Genomic DNA, 20,800 nt, shown 5'->3' on the forward strand with positions numbered 1-20,800 from the left:
CAGAAAAAGTGATGTTTGTTGTAGTATGTATAAATCAAAAGTTGAAAAACAATATAAAGGGCAAAATAGTTTCTATCAGTTATAGTCTACGTAAAATATTTAGGAATTAAAAGATCTAGCCAAGGGATCAGTATTCAGTGAGATATGTGGCAAAGTTATTTTTGAGATTCATTCATTTAGCCAACATTGAACACTGATTTTGTGCCAGTCATTAACACCCTAGATGTTGAGATATATGTCAGGGAAGTTCCAATAAGTAGAGTACGACATAATTGCTATCATAGTTATATATGCAGAATTTAGTAGGCGGGGAATAGAATACTTAGGTTGGGTTTCTTTTCCAAAATACAGATAGACATGAGACGCCAAATTGTTAGAAGCTGCTTTGTTTGCAGTCTTGTTTGCAGTAGAGGGAATAAGATTAATTAAAGAGCTTAACAGCATTAGGCCCAGATAGCTTTCCATTCCTTGCCACCACAAGTACCCGTCCCTTGACTCAAGCCACTTTCCCCAGTGTGGAGCCCTGCCCCATATTTGCCCCTGTGACTTGACTTTTTGTGCTCCAGAGGATAATCATCATTTTTTCAATCAGTGCATTATTTCAGACATTTTGATAACTTGAATATGGTTACTGTTAAATATATATATATATTTTACTGTCAAATATTTTTAATACCAAAAGCTATTGTGTCTCTTTAAGAATCTGTATTGATCTTGTCTTGACTTAACACGTTGCGTACGGCGGGGTTTAAATCCCTCATACCCCTCTGTTCCGGCAGGTTTTTAAAAGAAACTACTTTAAAATGCACTCTTCTCTTTAAAGCGTAAATGCTTCTATGTCATTTATTATTTTTCTATGGAATTTTTTAGGATTTACTCACCTATGATGTTAGTAATCCTTCCTGTCTCCCGATCCGGGTGGTGAAAGCGGTGCCCGTTAGATATTAACGAAACACAAATAATTCAATAAAATGTGCAAAGTAAAAAGAGTCAACAGTAAAAACGAGAATTCTCGTTATCCATCCTTAACGCATGGCTCAGAAAAAAACGAAGATTCTCGTGATCCGTACGCAACATGTTAAAAATTGTTTTTTAAATTTTTACTTATTTAAGTGTGTTTTTCCAGGACCCATCAGCTCCAAGTCAAGTAGTTGTTTCAGTCTAGTTGTGGAGGGCGCAGCTCACAGTGGCCCATGTGGGGATCGAACCGGCAACCTTGTTGTGAGGAGCACTGTGTTCTTACCAACTGAGCTATCCGGCTGCCCCTTGACTTTAACTCAGTAGTTATTTAAATCTTTTCCTAGTTTCTAGGGAAAGTATCAGTGTACCTGCATCTACTAATTACAGGTGGTAGTTAAACATGGCGTTTGCCCAGTGAGAGCAGATATTGAAGTAGGTCAAGGACAGTACTCCAGAAAAATAAGAAATTTTAGGGTAGGGAAAGGGTAGCTTGCAAAAAACAAACAGAAACCAAGCAAAACTGCGAAGGAGCAGGCAGAGGCTGAACGACAGAGTGGTGGTCTAGAAGTCAAGGAGGGGTTTATGAGACTGAAGGTGGTTGACAGTGTCAAATGTCTTAATAAGGTTAGACAAGAGTTGTTACAAAAAGAAATATTTAGATTGCAAAATTGCATGCATATATGTATCCTTAGACCTTTATTCAACACGTACTGATTTTTCTTGCATTAAGTGCATACCTTCTGTTGGAAGAGACAGATGTGTCACTGCTTTTAATTGACTTTTTTGGTTCTTATTTCTGAAATGCTTCTTAAATGATCTGTGATGGAGCTAACTCCATCATGGGTTAACTAAAATAAAAGCTCATTTCTGTACTTGCAGATTTCATAGCCTAAATCTGTGTGGTTATGTGAAGAAGATAGAAAAATATGGAGTAAACAGAATAAATAATCCGCTGTGGGTTAGTGGCTCTTGAATTGTGATACCCAAAGGATTCAGATTAATCGTGATTTCTAACCATAGTGGAGGCTTCTAATAATTTGCTCAGGATTCTACCCTTCACTGTTTTTTTTTTGGTTTGTTTTTTAACGATTTTATTAGGTAAGGGGAACAGGACTTTATTGGGGACCAGTGTGTACTTCCAGGCCTTTTTTTTTTTTCCCCTCAAGTCAAGTTGTTGTCCTTTCAGTCTTAGTTGTGGAGGGTGCAGCTCAGCTCCAGGTCCAGTTGCCGTTGCAAGTTGCAGGGGGCACAGCCCACCATCCCTTGTGGGAGTCGAACCAGCAACCTTGTAGTTGAAAGGATGTGCTCCAACCAACTGAGCCATCCGGGAGCTCAGTGGCAGCTCAGCTCAAGGTGCCGTGTTCAATCTTAGTTGCAGGGGGCACTGCCCACCATCCCTCGCGGGATTCGAGGAGTGGAACCAGCAGCCTTGTTGTTGAGAGCCCACTTACCCATGTGGGAATCGAACCGGCAGCCTTCGGAGTTAGGAGCACGAAGCTCCAACTGCCTGAGACACCAGGCTGGCCCCCTTCACTGTTTTTTTGCATTTTATTTTTAAGCCAATGAATTAAAAAGAATAAATAATCTTAACATACTTTAAAATCAAACACCTAAGCCAAATCAAAATGACTTCGTTTGAAAACTTGTATCCACTGTTTTTTTAGGACTAGATCATTGTGGCATGACTGTATCAAATTTTTCTTCAGCTGCTCATTGATTATACCTCTGTTGCCCTTTTCAAGCCCTTGGGCTTTCTTGGAGCTGGGACTGGGCAAAAATTTCTCTTTGGGTAATAGAAATGTTCTAAAATTAGATGGTGGTGATGGTTGCACAACTCTGTAACTTTAGTAAAAATTAGTGAATCTTATGGTGTGTGAATTACATATTCATAAAGCTGTTTAAAAAATACCCCTGAACATCTGTGTAACTTTACCCCTTGGTATGTGTCACAATATTAAGTGTCATGTGGAAAGGAAATGATTGAAGATAGATATAATAGTTTTATGAAATGATTTAAAGTGGCTATATGCCTCTGTATTTTTAAACAGATGTGATCCCTCCAAAAGTGAAATTGGCCAGAATGTTCAAAGGAAATACAATCATGGAAAGGAATTTTCTTGTCCTGATACATACCTCTCACCAGAAAAGAAAAAGGTTGACGTGTCTGTGCTAACTAATGAAGCCTCACCTCCTCCTTTGCAACCGGAAGCCAAAGATGTGCATTTAGAAGTAAAAAACTTCCAGCCACAGAAAGAGGTTGCTGCAACAACATCCTCCAAAACCATTGCTGCTCTGCCTCAGATGGGTTCTAGCCCTGATGTGATCATTGAAGAAATTATTGAAGAAAACCTGGAAAGTGAGTGAAAATATAAAAGCAAGGAGACAATATATCGTGTCTGTAATTAGAAACAAAATTAGTACCTTTCTGTCACTGTACTTAATAGAAACATATTGCTCTTAGCTTATACCATTCCCCTACTTTCACATTTTCTAAAATTAGGATCATTTTTATTTTTAATGAAATAATATAGCTAAGCTCTGAGATATAAATTTAATATTTGATTCAAATAGGGTATTTGACTTTTTAGTGTTCCATATGTAAACTTCGTATAAAAGGTGAAAATGTAAATGAGATTTGTAGAAGCAATCTCAGGACTTTGTCCTTGCATTTAAGAACAGCTTCTCTTAAATCATTGTTCTGGGATAGAATCTGTTATAAAATGAACTATCGTGAATATAATAGCATCTCTTTTGTAACATTTAAATGTATCATAATTATTTGATTAGATTTCCAATATTGGTATTCTCCCCATTAACACAAGCGTGAAATACTAGTGTATGTAGTTATACTACTGGTTTTCTTTAGGGCCATTTGCAAGATCCCCTTGGTTCTCTTCCTTCCCCCTAGCGTCTGTTCCATTGGTCAACTCTCCAGAATGACACGAATACAAAAAAGGGATATGCTGTTTTCTCTCCATTTCACTGTATTATCACTGATATCTCAGTTAAGAAACCGCTCATGACTACCTACTGATACAAGGGGTCTTGCCATTCCAGTATTTTTCAATTCAAATACAGTGTTTTAAACAATAGTATGCCATTGTCAACTTAATAAAATTAGTGCAGTTGCCTTTACTTCCTATTTTGCTGTCGCATGCCTCACAGGTTATCTTATGGAGACACCCAGATATCCAAACAAGCCTCTTCAGGAAAAGCCATCTCTTCCTTTTGGCTCAAAAGCAGGTACTTTAACAACTCTGAACTTGATATTGTGGCGTTTGCTGTATGTATAATAGCCCTTAGGTAGCGTGAAGCAATGAAGAAAATGAATTTTACTGATAACTAAAACTTCTTCCTTTTTAACGCTAAAAGTTTGGCTGTTATTGGCAAAAACATTTCTAAAATTTATAACACTTCTCTCAGATGTCTCTCCAGTTACATATATTTATCTCCTAACCCCATCCTCAATATGGGTATTATTCTTTGTGATCTATATTGGATAATTAAAATTATCCATTTGCTCAATTTTTATCATCTGTACTTGGCTATCTCCAATTCTAGTACTCCTAGTCTTTTAAAAACATTTTTACTAGATGAAACATCTACATTGCTCAAAAACTATTTATATTATATAATATATGTGAAAATGTAATATATATATGTTAAAATACCCTATGAAACTTTTCCCCTAACCTATTCCCATTCCATCCAGCCTGTCCCTTCCTTCCAGAGCTTCTCTATGCATATACAAACACATATACATATATTACTTTTCTAATTTTTCGTTGTTTTACACAAAACATAGCATACCTATGAATATCTATAAAAAATTAAAATAACACTATCCTGTTCTTTTAATTCCTTTCTTAATATTATACTCTGGAGATCTTTTCATATCAGATGCAACACTTGGCTTAATTAGTGTTATATACAAAAAATGTCTCAACATCTTTTACTCTATCCCAACTCTACCTCCATCTAAACACCCATCTTCCCCTAAATGCTGCTCAGTATGTTGGCTTTGCCTGGACATTGTTTCACGCCTCTCTAACCTGATAAGATTTGGGATTCAGAGTGACTATGAGCTAATTATTGAGAATACTATAGATTACATAGGATTTTAGGTGGCTGTGTTAGAAACCTAATTATTACCAGTGGGTTTATGAGTTCCAAATATGTTTACAAATAAACTCTGAAGTTTGTTGTAATACAAGGGACTTAATATTACTGACTTTACAGTCTGACTACCACATGAACTGCAATTCCACTTATTTAGCATATTTTACAAGTAAATAAAATATTTGCAGTTCAGTTTGCTAATCTGTTTGTTCCATTAGTCTAGTTACTATTTTGGCATTGGACTCTTTGGTGGGACCTCCGTATTCTGGAGTTTGCAATGCCACAAGATACTTATTCTTTTAGAGGATATTGCATTCAGGTTTTGTGAATTCTTTTCTAACTTATGGTTTATTAATGTGGTTTAAATATTCTTATCCAGATCCTCCAGAGCTAGTGTTCGTAAGTCATGTAATACATCCTTGTCACTTCTACATCCGGAGGTATTCACAAAGAAAAAATGCAACAGTGTTGGAAAAGCAGGTGAATCAGTTTTGCAGTGAAAGTGTACACCTTCATCCTTCAGACATTTTGGAGCTAGGTAACGAAATATTACTACAGATTAAAATGTCAAGTGTATATAAATATTGTAACAGTTGGCCAGCTCATATAAACTTTTTATAGTACAGATTTGTACTCCAAGCATAAAAGTTTTGGAATTATTTAACATAAGTTAAATTTTATTTAGGTAAGTTAGCTAAATACTCAAAATTGACCACTGAGTGAGATAACACAAGAACTCCATTATAGAGTGAGATGAGTTTTATAAATGACAAAACCCAGTGCCTGTTACGTAGTTTGCCCCTGGTCTCCAAGGCAAACTGTTCCTCTAAGATGATTCCTTATAATGTGACTCCAGTCCCTTGATGTCCACACGTAATGCTGAGGATGTAATTAAACACTTGATGAGATGCTGGAGGATAGTGGCATCCGTTTCCTAGGGCCACACAAAGGGTAGTTGGGAAACTTAACCAGTCCATCTTAATTCTAAGGATATGTGTAATTTGTCATAATTGGGGCTTTCATTAAAAATATTTTCCTTGTAACTCCTTTGACTAAATTTGGTTATACTCTATAATAAGATGAAGCTATGATTTGTTTGATTTACTGATACAGCATTTTTCTAATTCTGTTAATAGCAATCAATGTCTATATGTAACTAATACCAAAAAGTGTAATCTGTTTAGCCTTATATAGTAGTTCTTTAAAAATGTGATTAGCTCTCAGCACATCTGTGGAGCTTAACAGAGTATCAGAAGCCTAGGATCATCACACACTTCTGACAAAAAATAATAATTGTCAAACTTAAAAAATAACACAAGTATTTTAGAGGAGGGAAGTGTAGTGTTAATTTTTTTGCAAATAATTCTCTGAAATTTAATACATGCCCAAAAGAGCTCAGCTTAGATTTAGAAAATGTACTAAGAAAGCCAGAAAGTCGCCCTTTGTTTTAAATTAAGGATAATTGTTATTTCAAGATAAGTATATACGAGTATGATTTAAATACTCATTTATATTTTGAGAAATTAGTGGTAAGGGAAGAAATGTGATAGAATGCTTTAGGAGGGTATCCTCTTGTTCACTTTAACTGCCTGTTCTTCGTTATAAAGAACAAAAATGGCTTCAGCAAGCTTTTATGTATTGCAAGAAAGAATGGTTTAATAGCATATAGTTTAAAACTAAGAATATTGGTTATGTGGTATATCAACATATGAGAAGGTCAACAACAATCTCAAGGACAAACAAATGTTTTGGTAGAACTTAAAAGGCCCCCTGATGTGCTTCTCAACTATCTTGATTTTATTAGCATGTACAGAGGGGATTATAGAGAATCCTTCTGTGTATAATCAGTGATCAGGTCTTACTAAATTTATCTCTGCTGTGTAGCTTAGTTTTTAGGAGGATGGGCTCTAAGACTATCTGAGTTCTCCTCGTACCTCTTCTAAGTAGCTGTGTAGCTTGGGCTAGGTTTCCAGGGTGTCTTTGCCTAGTTTCCTCACTTATGTGATGGAAGCACCATTTTCATAGGTTTGTTGTGGGAGTAAATGAACTCAAACATAAAATACTGAAAACACTGCTGAGCTCATAGTAAGCATTCAAATTCAGGCCTCTTCTGTTTTCCTGGTTATTTATAATGCAAGGTCTTCCTCTGCTCCTAGGTTCATCTTCCCCTTCTCTGAACTGCACTGTATATTAATTTAATTTTGGCATTTCACATTCTGCTTTTCATTGTTTGTTTATTTTCACTCCCCTTAACCAAGAGTAGGTCATTATTTCTTCCTTTATGTTACCAAAGTATTTTACAAATTTTAGTACATGTATATGTACAATGCATGTGTGTACATGCATGAGGATAGAGAGTCTTTGTTGTTGTTATTAAAGTCATTTATTTGCCTGTCTCTTTCTTTCTTGAGTATCTTGATGGCAGGATGGTCTCATTCATCTTTGTTATAGTTCATAAAACATAGGTCCTCAATAAGTGACTGCTAACCGAATATTCTTTGTTACCTCCCCTTTCAGCTGATAAGTTTCTGTGGGACAGGAGCTATCATAATACCCTACCTTGATCCTTCTCATAGCACTTGACATGCTACTATTATCATTTATCAGTAGATAAATGAATTAAGACTTCTTAGTAGTGGAAGTTAGAGCTTATTAAGTATTCGTAAATTAGAGCTTATTAAGTATTCTTTCTCCATAAACATTGATAATGATTTGTCTCCCTTATTTAGGTGCAGCAATATTTGTCAGCAGTGTTGAAAATGGAATATGGTGTCGAGGAATTATCACTAAATTAATTCCAATAGAAACTGAAAATATTAAGAAACGTTGTCCAACTAAATTCTCAGTCCATGAAGTTTCACTAATACAAATATTCATGGTAGATTATGGAAATTCTGAAGTGCTAATTGTTGAGGGGTATGATATTTTAAAATTATGTGTCCTTGGCCTGCTTAGAAATGTTTGTGATGGGTGTAGGGTGGATCCTAACGAATAAAGGAAATTGGGAAGAGGTAGAGAGCAGTAATTTATCATTCTTCATTTCCAAGGCAAATAGTTTTGCTCTATAATTTGTCTTAAAAATTACTAAATTAGTAAAGTGTTATTTACAAGTGTTACTAGATGGGGAACTTAAAAAGGGAGCTTTTTGATGTATCCAAACTTAAGTACTCTTCTATGTTGCTTCAAAGAAGGGAATGATGATGCACTCAAAAGTTCTTTTACATACAGTGTTATAGTTAATTGCAGGATGATTGAGTTAAATTTTTAGTCAGATTTCTGTAATTTCATTGCATGTGAAAGTGGCACAGTGTCTAGCTTACTCTTGGTATAAAAAATGTTTTCCTCAGTGTTCTGGAAAAGAAAACAAACTGAAAATGATTCTGTGATAAGAACCCGTATTAACTATAGCCTGGTCCCTAATTATTTAATGGTCACAGCTTTATAAATAAACAGATTTCTCTTTGGGGGCATCATTATCCCCTTTAAGTTTAAACTGAATAAGTACAGGAAAGACAATTCAGATAAAGGCAATTGAAATTTAATTCTATATATAGAAATAATATCTGTACTTCTAAAAGCTAGATTAAATTTATATAGTAAGGAAATATGAATTAGAATATAACTTTCTAGAAGATTTAACTTAAGGAGAGTATCCTTAGAATTGCATACCTTTTATGGGGGAAAGTTTGGGTTTGAAGCATTATTTTCAATAAATGTCACTTGAATTCTTCCTAGAGTTGGTGATACCCATGTGAGAACAGAACGTAGTACTGAGCAGCGTATAGTACTGCGTGACTTAGGTCTGGTTCTGAGGAAGTCTGAACCATATATTGAAAGGCTGCTGGAAGGCATCCAGCCATTAGCACAGCCATGCTCATTGAAGGACATTGTTCCACAGAATTCAGTAAGTGAAACTTAAGTTATTTCTTCTTCTGGGGTAAATATGCCAGTTTTAGCTAGGTATTGCAAATCAGATTGCTGAGTGTAGTTTCAAGGTACCAATTCTTTTGGCAATTACGTTTTGCATAATAAGCCAATAGGTGCCAATAAAAAAGAAAATGAACTTCAGTTTCCACAATTGGAAATGTTCTTAATGGGAAATTGAGTAGAATAAGCTTATATAACAAATAATGGGTGAAATATCCAAATAAACCACTAAATTTTAAAGTCAAATATACAGAAATTAAAATATGGCATGGTTTGTGTTTCTATACATTTCTTCAGTAGTTCCATGACGCTTTGTTCATTACTTATAGCCCATATTGTATTCCTTTGTATTATTTATTACTATTTAGATATTCCCCAGCAATATTGAAAAACCCTGGGAGACAGGAATTGTGTGTAAGAATGTATGTTAAACAGTTATGTTATTATAAAATCTGTGAAAGCAGGAGTCTGTGTCTTTGCTCATCATTGTATTTCCAGCACTTAGCTAGGTATAGCACACAGTAGATATTCAACAGATATTTGAAAGAATGAATAAACAAATTAAAAAAAACACAAAAATACTAGCACCTAGTGTTTTCCTCAAAATGGTAAAATTGTTTAATTTTGTCTTTTATTCTGAGTAGGCTTTACTTTTATACTCACACTCATTTTTAGAAAGATGTTTTATATTTTTGTTTTTAAGGAATGTGTAGTTTTGACCTTTGAAATTTATTTTAGGTATCGGTAAACTCAAAGTTTCAAAGATCAACTTAAAAAACTGTTTTTCAACAGGTGAATATTTTTCTTTATTGTTTAAGTAGCGTATACCGCATATATTGCTAGTAATGAGAACTAATTTAACTGATGATGATTATAAATATCTTGATTGTATTACATGGCTTCCATTATACTTTCTGATTTGCCTTTTGAATCTTCATCATTTCAATGGAAAATTCTTATCTAATACTTGTGTTTTATTTTAAAATCTTTATTTATAATCTTCATACTAATATCCAGAAGTGAAACTAAATTCTGAAGTGGAACAGCGTATGGACACCTTAAGGCTATATTTATAAAATCAAAGTATAATCCACACATCATGCATATATAAGACTGTCCTGAGTTTGTGGCCCCAGCTGCTGCTTAGTATCTATGGTTGGTTCCATGCCTTTGCTCAAATTTGCGGACTTTGGTTGGTATAAAGTTAAATCCAGAGCATTGTACCATTAGAACTAATTATCTTTACTAAGTACCTTGGAATTTAACTTTTTCCACAGAATGAAGGCTGGGGAGAAGAAGCTAAAGTAGAATTTTTAAAAATGGTAAATAACAAGGCTGTTTTAATGAAAGTTTTTAGAGAAGAAGATGGTGTGCTTATTGTAGACCTGCAGAAACCACCAACAAATAAAATAAGCAGTGACATGCCTGTGTCTCTTAGAGATGCATTAGTGTTTATGGAACTGGCAAGGTAGGTAACTTAAATATTAAGTTATATTTATAAGGTACTAAACCTTAAATATTTTTGAGATAATAGCTATAAATTGGAATAGCAGATTTTACCTTTAAAAAACTATGGGCTCTAAAGTGAACCTCAACATACTCCAAGAGGTTGAAAATGTTGCTGTCAGAGTTTTCTAATTACAGTTGGCTCTGAAAACTGCATTCAGATCATTTGATTTAAGGAAATCAAGAAGTTAAGATAGCTCAAAATAGAAACTATTTGGGCATACTGAATATTTTTTTAGACTCTTGATAACTTCAAAGCAGCTCCACTAGTATTTCAAGGATTGTAGTTTAACAGTTCCTGATTTAAATTTTCTAACCATTCTATTTAATATATGAATCTAGAATAGATACTTAAAAGTTCTTTCCTCCCTCATCTCTGATGAACAAAGCTGACTAACCATAGAGATAGTGGAAGATACTTACTTTCTGTCCTGAGTAATTACACAGCTCTGAAAGTGAACCAAGTAGGTTCCATTCTGGAAAAATAAAAGCGGTCTTGGAGCTGAGAGAGGCCACAGAGACCTCTCAGCTGTCCTTAGTGAGTGCTACCATACACTGTGGTTATCAAGTGCACTGAACAGTTAGAAACTTTGAGTAGAAACTACAAATCCAGCTCAAAAATGTTCCAACACAAATTTGAAGGTTAATTATTGAGTTTTGAGACTTGGCATCTTATTTAACTTGATTTGATAATTGGAGACAATACCAAGAAGTGTTATAAGTTAGAAGAGAGAAATTGGAAAATAAATACTTTTGGCAGATAAATCAGTGTATGTCCAAGTCCTTCAGGTCAAGTCCTGAGAAAAGAGACTAAGAAAATGGCTCTTGCTTATGTTTTAATTATGCTTTTAATTAGGTTTAGGTCACAGTCACCAAGAAGTCACTCTGGAAAAAATATGACTTTACACTATAACCCACCTATTTTGCCTAAAGAAATGACAGATGTTTCAGTTATGGTTTGTCACATAAATAGTCCTACTGATTTCTATCTTCAGTTGGTAAGTATATAGTATTCCTTTGAGACAATATTTTTGCAAATTTTAAATAGAAAGGTATAATAGAAATGAGTTCCCAGTATGAATTTTAGAGCAAACAAGCCACTATGAGCTGTCTGTAAATTTAGGTTTCTTAGTAGCTGCAACTTTAAATAAGAAATTCACATGATTCATAGTAAATTGAAGGAATTCTTCATTAGGCAAGTTAGTGATATGTGGAGGGAAAGGACAGTGAAGGATATATCATGTTTCTCGCTACCTTCAGAAATCTATAGCTGACCTTTGAACAACACGGGGTGCCAACCTCCTCACCCCCTACGACGCAGTTGAAAATCCTGTAATTCCTGTATAACTTTTGATTCCCCAAAAACTTACTAAGAGCGTACTATTGACCAGAAGCCTTATCAATAACATAAACAGTCAATGAACATACTTCGTATGTTATATGTATTATATACTGTAGTCTTATAGTAAAATAAGCTAGAGAAAAAAATGTTAAGAAAATCATAAAGAGAAAACACGTTTAATAGTATTAAAAAATCCACATATCAGTGGACCCACGCTGTTCAAGCCCATGTTGTTCAAGGGTCAGCTGTAGAGACTAGGAAAACATATAGAGCTGACAGATCAAAATAAAATGATAAAACCTGTTTCTGATCATGTGTATCTGAGAATGGACTGATTGTCATTAGGTGGTTTTCTGAATTTGAACACCAAAATAGATTCAGATGAAAGGCATTTCATGTTACATTTTGGATATGTGACTGATGGGTTTAGATAGCTACTGAGTTCATCCTTATAGATCTCTTTGCGTCATTGCTTTATATGAATTAATTCATTCTAAGGGCAGTAATGCTTTGTGTGAATGAACTCATTAATTTTCACAACAATCCTATGAGAAAGATACCGTTACCTTCACTCTAACCAAAGGGATGAAGCAACTTGCCTGAGAAAGTAGAGTCAGCACTGACCTGGGCAATGCAGCTGTACTCAGAGCCTGCTCGTGCTATGGAGCCTGCTCGTGCTATGCTGCCTCCCCAGATGAGTTGGGGAAATCTGCTTATTCAGCCATAGAGTAGAACTTGCATGTATTCCTTGTGTTGAATTGTTTTTAGTGTCTTTAAATTGAGGTAAAACATATAACAAAATTCACCATTTTAACCATTAAGTGTAGAGTTCAGTGTCATTATGTATATTCCCCATGTTGTGCAGCCATCACCACTGTCCATCTCTAGAACTCTTTCCTCATCCCAAACAGAAGCTCTGTACCCCTTAAATAGTAACTCCCATTTCTCCTCCCCCAGTATCTGACAACCTTTGTTCTACTTTCTTTCTCTATGAAGCTGCCTATTCTAGGTACCTCCTAAGTAGAAAATAAACAATTATTTTTCCTTTTGTGTCTGCGTTATTTAACTTAGCATAATGTTTACATGTAACATGTATCAGAATTTCATTTCTTTTCATGGCTGATTAATATCCATTGTGTGTGTGTGTAACCACATTTCTTTATCCATCTTGTGATGAACAGTGGATTGTTTCAACCTTTTGGTTATTGTGAATAATGCTATTATGAACGTGGTATACAGTATCTGTTTGGGTCTCTGCTTTCAATTCTTTTGGGTATATAAGGAGGAGTGGAATTGCTGGATTGTATTATACTAATTCTATTTAACTTTTTGAAAAACTGCCAAACTTTTCTGGGGCATCTGCATCATTTTACATTCCTATTATAACAATGATAAGGGTTCCAATTTCTCCACATCCTCACCAACACTTGTTATTTTATTTTTTTAAAATAATAGCCATTTTAAGGGTGTGACGTGGTATCTCATTGTGGATTTGATTTGCATTTCCCTGGTATAGTTGAGAACATATTTTTATGTACATTTATTGGCCATTTGACTATTTTCTCTGGAGAAATACCTATTCCAGTTCTTTGCTCATTTTTAATTGGATTATTTTTTTTGGGTTTTAGGAGTTCTTTATACATTATGGATACTAATCTCCTATCAGAGTCATCATTTTCAGATATTGTCTCCCATTCTGTGTGTTGCCTTTTCACTCTCTTGATAGCATTACTTGATCCACAAACTTTTTTAATTTGATAAAGTCCAGTTTATTTTTTCTTCTGTTGCCTGTGCTTTTGGTGTCATATCTAAGAAATCATTGCCAAATCTAACATCATGGAGTTTTTCGCCTGTTAGCTTCTAAGAGTTTTATAGTTTTAGCTCTTATATGTAGGTCTTTGATTCATTCTATTTTTTGTATGTGATATAAGGGAAGGGTCCAACTTCATTCTTTACCATGTGAATATCCAATTTTCCTAGCACCATTTGTTGAAAAGACAGTCTTTTCTCTGTTGAATGGTCTTGTAATGCTTGTCAAAACTCAGCTGGCTGTATGTGAAGGTTTATTTCTGGGCTCTCTACTACTTTATTCCATCGGTCTATCTGTCCTTATGCCAGTAGCACACTGTTTTGATTACTATAGCTTTGTGGCAAGTTTTGAAATCAGGATGTGTAAATCCTCCAACTTGGTTCTTTTTCAAGATTGTTTGGTCAGTTTGGGGTCCCTTGAGATTCCATATTGACTTTCAGGATGGGTTTTTCTTTTTTTTTCTTTTAAATTAAAGCTTATTGGGGTGACAGTTGTTAGTAAAGTTACATAGATTTCAGGTGTACAGTTCTGTAATACATCATCTATATATATATATTACATTGCGTGTTCACTACCCAGAGTCAGTTCTCTTTCCATCACCATGTATTTGATCAGGATGGGTTTTTCTATTCTGCATGAAATGTCATTGGGATTCTGATGAGGATTGCGTTGAATTGTAGATCGCTTTGGTGGTATTGACATCTTAAGAATATGTCTTCAATTCCATGAATGTGGATATCTTTCCCTTTATTTTGTCTTCTTTAATTTCTTTCAGCAGCATGTGTAGTGTACAATAAATGTAGAAGTCTGCTGCCTCCTTGGTTAAGTTTATTCCTAAAAATATCCTTTTTTATTTTAAAGGAATTGTTTTCTTAATTTCCTCTTCGGATTGCACATTACTATTGTATAGAAACGTAATTTTTAAATAATGTCTTGATTTTATATCCTGCCAGTTTGCTGAGTTTGTTCTAATACTGTGTGTGTGTGTGTGTGAGAGAGAGAGAGAGAGAGAGAGAGAGAGAGAGAGAGAGAGAGACAGACAGAGAGAGAGAGAGACAGAGAGGTTGAGATGGAGATTCTTAGGGTTTTTTACACATAAGATCATCTACAAAGAGAGATTATTTCTTCTTTTCCAATTGGAATGCCTTTTGTTTCTTTTTTTTGCCTGGTGGCTCTGGAAAAAGCAGGCATCCTTGTCGTATTCTTAGGGGAAGAGCATTTGTCTTTCTCCATTGAGTATAATATTGTCTGTGGGTTTTTCACATATGGCCTTGGTCATGTTGAGGAAGTTTTCTTCAATTCCTACGTTTATTGAATTTTTTTAATCATGAAAAGATGTTCAATTTTGTCAAATACTTTTTCTACATCAATTAAGATGATCGTGGTTTTTATTTTTTCTTTATTCTGTTAATATGATGTATTGCATTTTTATTTTATTTTTTTGTATTTTGAACCATCATTGCATTCCAAGAATAAATCTCCCTAGATCATGACATATAATCCTTTTAATAGGCTGCTGAATGTGGTTGTTAGTATTTTGTCGTGTATTTTTGCATCAGTGTTCATAAGTGATATTGTCTTAGTTTTCTTTTCTTACAGTACCTTTATATGGCTTTGGTATCAGGTAATGTTGGCCTCTTAAAACGAGTTAGGATGAGTTTCTCTCTCTTCCAATTTTTTTGGAAGAGTTTGAGAAGGAATGTTGTTAATTCTTTCAATTTTGAGTATAATTCATTTGTGAAGCCACCTGGTCCAGGGCTTTTCTTTGTTGGGAGGTTTTCGATTTATTGATTCAATCTCCTTATTAGGTATAAGTCTTCTCAGACTTTCTATTTCTTCATGATTCAGTCTTGATAGGTGTCTGTTCCTAGTCATAGTAGACTCTTAATCATTTCATTTCTTAAAATTAGCAGTAGTGTGCACACTTTCTTCTGATTTTCATAATTTCAGTCTTTAACTTTTTTCTTAAACTAATTAAAGGTCTCTCAATTTTGTTGATCTTCTCAAAAACCAACTTGGTTTTGTTGATTTTTTTTCTATTATGTCTTCTCTATTTATACCAATGCTCAAGTAGTTATTATTTTCTTCCTTCTGTTAGTTTTGGGTTTAACTTGTTCTTTCTATTTCTTTAAAGTGTATAGTTAGCTTGTTTGTGATCTTTCTTTTTTTACGATATGCATTTACAACTGTGAAGTTCTTAGCCCTGCTTTTGCTGCATCCCGTAAGTTTGGTATGTCATATTTTCATTATTATTTGTCTGAAGATGTTTTCTTATTTCTCTTGTGATTTCTTCTTTGACTCATTGGTTGTTTAAGAATATAAATAATTTCTACATACTTGTGAATTTTCCAGTATTCCTTGTTATTTCTGGTTTTTTCCATTATGGTTGGGAACAATACTTTGTATAATTTCAGTCTTCTAAAATTTATTAAGACTTGTTTTGTGGCCTAATGTATCTTCATGTGGCTCTAAGTTACATCCTTTTATTTCTACCAGAAGGACTCCCGTTAATTTTTTTTTTTTTTAGTTGGGGACTGTTGGGGAACTGTGTGTTTTTCCAGGATCCATCAGCTCCATGTCAAGTCGTTGTTTTCAATCTAGATGTGGAGGGTGCAGCTCAGCTCCAGGTCAAGTCATTGTTTTTCAATCTAGTTATGGAGGGTGCAGTTCACTGACCCATGTGGGAATCGAACGGCAACCTTGGTGTTATGAGTACTGCGCTCTAACCACTGAGCCATCCGGCCACCCCCGTTAGTATTTCTTACAGGGCAGGTCTAGTGATAGTGAACTCCCTCATCTTTGTTTATCTGCGAATGGCTTAATTTCACCCTCGTTGCAAGACAGTTTATTTCTTTCAGCACTTTAAATATATCTTCCCATTGTATTCTGGTCTCCCAAGGTCTCAGTTGAGAAATCAGCTGATAATGTTATTGCTGATCCCTTATACATGACAAGCCACTTCTTGCTGCTTTCAAGATTCTCCCTTTGTTTTTGGCTATTGATAGATTTATTGTAATGCATCTCAGTGCATCTCTCTTTGGGTTTATCCTACTTAGGGTTTGTTGAATGTGTTAATTCCCCAGGGCTGCTATAACAAAGTACCACAAACTGGATGGTTCAAACAACAAAACTTTATTGTCTCACAGTCCTGGAGTCTAGTCTAAGATCAAGGTGTTGGCAAGGTTGGTTCCTTCTGAGGTCTGAGAGGGAAAATCTGTTCCATTCCTCTCCGCTAGATTTTGGTGGTGTGCTGGTGATTGTTAGCGCTCACTGACGACTGCTCACTGATGATCATTGCAATCTCTCTGCCTTCACATAGCACTCTTTCTGTGTACTTGTCTCTGTTCTTTAATAAGGACACCAGTCAGACTGAATTAGTTCCCACATAAGACCTTATTTTAATTTGATAATCTCTGTAAAAACCCTATTTCCAAGTAGGTGTCTCGTGTCACATTCTGAAGCACTGGGAGATTAGAACTCCAACGTGTTTTTGGGGAGGACACAATTCAACCTATAGCAGTTTACCCTCTGTTCTATCAAAAATTAATTTCCTTCCTACATGCAAAATACATTCATCTCATCACAACATTCCAAAAGTCTTAATCATTCCAGCATTAACTCAACTCAAAGTCTCAAATCTTCTCATCTAAATTAGGTATAGGTAAGACTTGGGTATCACTCAAATAGGGGCAAAACTCTTCTCCATCTCTAAATCGCTGAGACCAGACAAGTCTAAAGCCTAGCAGGGCAAGTTCTAGTAGATTCTTATGACTGGAAAATAATCCTCATTGACTGGATATTCCTGTCCTTTAGTCCAGCTGGGGTGGTGGCCCTGCCCCCTTAGCCCTGGCATCAGCCTCACCCATTGGAATTGAGTCGTTCTCACTGTCTGGAACCCAGGAGGAGGCTCTACCCCCTGGAACAGAGATGGACATAGGCCTGTCTCTCAGGCCTATGCCCTCTGAGCCTGTGGTGGTGGTGGTGGCAGACACACCAGCCTCTGAACCACCTTCAGGGTCATTCTTCCTGTTTCTTGAAAGATAACACACATTCATGGCCAAACGCTGTATCAGCTCACTTTCTGCTTACAGAATCCCACAAGTCCAAAAGCCCTCCTTCATTTACTCCCATCTCTGTCCCCTGCAGTTCAGACTTGCAGTGTTTCTGCTGAGGTGATTGATTGGATCCACAATGCGCACACCTGTAATCTCTTGAGCAAACAGTGTCCAGCCACACCTTTGGTGTTTTCTCCAGAGCGCACTTACGTTTTACAGTATGGATAGTCTGAGAATTTTCTAACTCTTCAAGTTCTGGTTTCTTTAACAATTATTTCTTCAATTTATCTCTGTCCCCTCACATTTTATTGTAAGCAGCAAGGAGAAAGCAGGCTACACCTTCAGCACTTTGCTTACAGATCTCCTCAGCTAAATATCCAAGTTTACTTTCCATCCAACAGAACACAGTTCATCCCAGTTCTCTACCACTTTATAACAAGGATGGCCTTTCCTCCTGCTTATGATAACATGTTCCTCACTTCTGTCTGAGAGCTCACCAGAAGCATTTTTAATGTTCAGATTTCTACCAACGGTCTTTTCAAGGAAATCTGGGCTTTTTCATTCAGTCATCTCACAATTCTTCCTTCTCAACTCATTACCCAATTCCAAAGCCAGTCCCACATTTTAGGTATTTGTTACAACAACGTACTTTCCACTACCAAAATCTGCATTCATTTCCTAGGACTGCCATAAAAAGTTCCACAAGTTAAGTGGCTTAAACAACATACATTTACTGTGTCACAGTTCTGGATCTAGAAATATAATATCAAGTTATCAGTAGGGTTGGATCCTTCTGAGGGCTGTGAATGAGAATCTGTTCCTTTCTAGAAAGCTAGCTTTTCTCCTAGCTTTTGGTGGTTAGCTGGAAATTTTGGGCACTCCAGTCTCTGCCTTCATCTTGGCATGTATTCTGTGTGTTTGTCTCTATGCCCAAATTTACTCCTTTTAATAAAGACACCAATCATATCGAATTAAGTCCTACCATATGACCTTATTTTAACTTGGTTATCTCTGAAAAGACTATCTCTAAGGTCACATTCTGAGCTTCTGGGGTTCATGACTCCACCATATCTTTTTGGGGGAGACATGGTTCAACTCATAACATTGAGCTTCTTGGATTTGTAGATTGATATCTTTCACCAGATTTGGGAAGTTTGGGGCATTATTCAAATAATCTTTCTGTTCCTTTCTCTCTTGTCTCCTTCTGGGACCCCTATAATGCATATTTGATGTGTTTAATGGTGTCCCACAAGTCCCTTAGTCTCTTGTCCACTTCATTCCTTTTTGCTCCTTCCTGAGTGATTTCAATTGTCCTGTCTTCAAATTCATTGATTATAATGGCTGCTCAAATCTGTTCTTGAACCCTCTAGTGCATTTTTCATTTCAGCTGTTGTACAGTTTAGCTCCACAATTTCTGTTTGATTCCTTTTCATAATTTCTACTTCTTTGTTGATATTTTCATTTTTGTCTTCTATTGTTTTCCTGGTTTCTTCTAGTTTTTTGTCCATGTTTTTCTTTAGCTCTTTGAGCATATTTAAGACATTTGTTCTTAAGTTTGTATCTAGTAAGTCCACTATCTTGGGTTCCTCAGAGGCAGTTTCTGTCTGTTTTGTTCCTTTCAATGAACCATGTTGTCCTGTTTGTTTGTGTGCTTTCTGAAAATCAGATTCTCCCCCACCTGGGTTTGCTGGATTTTTTTCAGTTGTTGAAGACTATAGTTGTTGGTTTGTTTTGAAACTTTTCCAAACTATTTTTGCAAAGACAATTGCCTGTGTGAGATCACTGAAGTCTCTGTTCCTTTAGCTTGTGTTCAGCAAATGTTTTGACGAGATTTCCTTGAATGCCAAGTGTTTGATTGGGCATTTGGTTGGTTGCTGTAAACTTTTGACTGTTCCAGAGCTCTGACAAAGTTGGTTCAGATGATTTCTTGTTTTTTTTCTTTTTCAATAAGTTTGGGGTAGAATGGTAGCTTAGAGCTTCCTACTTAGCTATTTTGCTGATTGTCATTCCTCTATTGAATTTTTCAGTGTTCTTTGGATAACCGTTAATGGAGGAATATGAAAAACACATACTTAGAAATGAAAGTTCAGAAAGTTTAAAGTAGGTTTTAAAGTAATTTAAATGAAATAACAAGAAAAGAGAGATCAGGAAATTTCCACTTGCATTGTTCTCACAAAAGAGAAAAACCTAATTTTCTTTACCATTTTAGGTGGATTTTAAATATGTTTTAACCTTAAGGATTGGCATTTGGAGAAATAATCAAATATTTATCTTTTAAAAAAATTTTCAGCTATAGGTGACATTCAGTATTGTTTTACATTCATTTCAGGTGTATAGCATAGTGATTAGACATTTATATAATTTATGTAGTGATCCCCTTAGATAAGTCTAGTACCCCCCCTGGCACTATGCATAATTTGTTGCAACATTATTGACTATATTCTCTGTGCTGAACTTTACATCTCCATGACTACTTTGTAACTACCAATATGTATTTCTTAATCCCTTCACCATATTCACCCAGCTCCCCAACACCGCTCCCCTCTGGCAACCATTAGTTTGTTCTCTGTATCTATGAGTCTGTTTCCGTTTGCTTATTTTGTTCTTTAGATTCTACATATAAGTAAGATGATACAGTATTTGTCTTTCTCTGACTTATTTCACTTAGCATAATACCCTCTAGGGTCATCCATATGGTCACAAATAGTAAGGTTTCATTTTCTTTATAGCTGAGTAATATCCCATTGTATTAATGTACCACTATTTCTTTATCCAGTTGGTGGCCACTTGGGTTGCTTCCATATCTTGGCTATTGTAAATAGCGCTGCAGTGAACATAAGAGTGTACATGTCTTTTTGAGTTAGTGTTTTGGATTTATCTGGATAAATACCCAGAAGTGGAATTGCTGGGTCATAGGTAGTTCTAGTTTTAGTGTTTTGAGGGGTCTCCACACTGTTTTCCATAGTGGCTGCACCAATTTACAATCTCACAAACAGTGCACAAGGGTTCCCTTTCTCCACATTCTCACCAGTACTTGTTATTTGTTGATTTATTGATGACATCCATCCTGACAGGTGTGAG

The 20,800-nt window shown here is 35.6% G+C and overlaps 1 protein-coding gene across 1 annotated transcript in view; it reads left to right on the forward strand.

Annotated features, from left to right (window-relative positions):
• Positions 1–20,800, forward strand: part of RNF17 (ring finger protein 17) — a 91,478-nt gene that overhangs the window by 21,484 nt on the left and 49,194 nt on the right. The window contains exons 10-16 of the mRNA XM_074331570.1: positions 3,009–3,316; positions 4,126–4,203; positions 5,459–5,617; positions 7,809–7,995; positions 8,815–8,983; positions 10,284–10,474; positions 11,369–11,510. Coding sequence (XP_074187671.1) covers positions 3,009–3,316; positions 4,126–4,203; positions 5,459–5,617; positions 7,809–7,995; positions 8,815–8,983; positions 10,284–10,474; positions 11,369–11,510 — 1,234 coding nt within the window. The remainder of the gene's footprint in view (positions 1–3,008; positions 3,317–4,125; positions 4,204–5,458; positions 5,618–7,808; positions 7,996–8,814; positions 8,984–10,283; positions 10,475–11,368; positions 11,511–20,800) is intronic.

The sequence above is a fragment of the Rhinolophus sinicus genome, linkage group LG04 (genome assembly GCF_036562045.2).
Source record: "Rhinolophus sinicus isolate RSC01 linkage group LG04, ASM3656204v1, whole genome shotgun sequence".
In the NCBI taxonomy this organism is placed as follows: domain Eukaryota; kingdom Metazoa; phylum Chordata; class Mammalia; order Chiroptera; family Rhinolophidae; genus Rhinolophus; species Rhinolophus sinicus.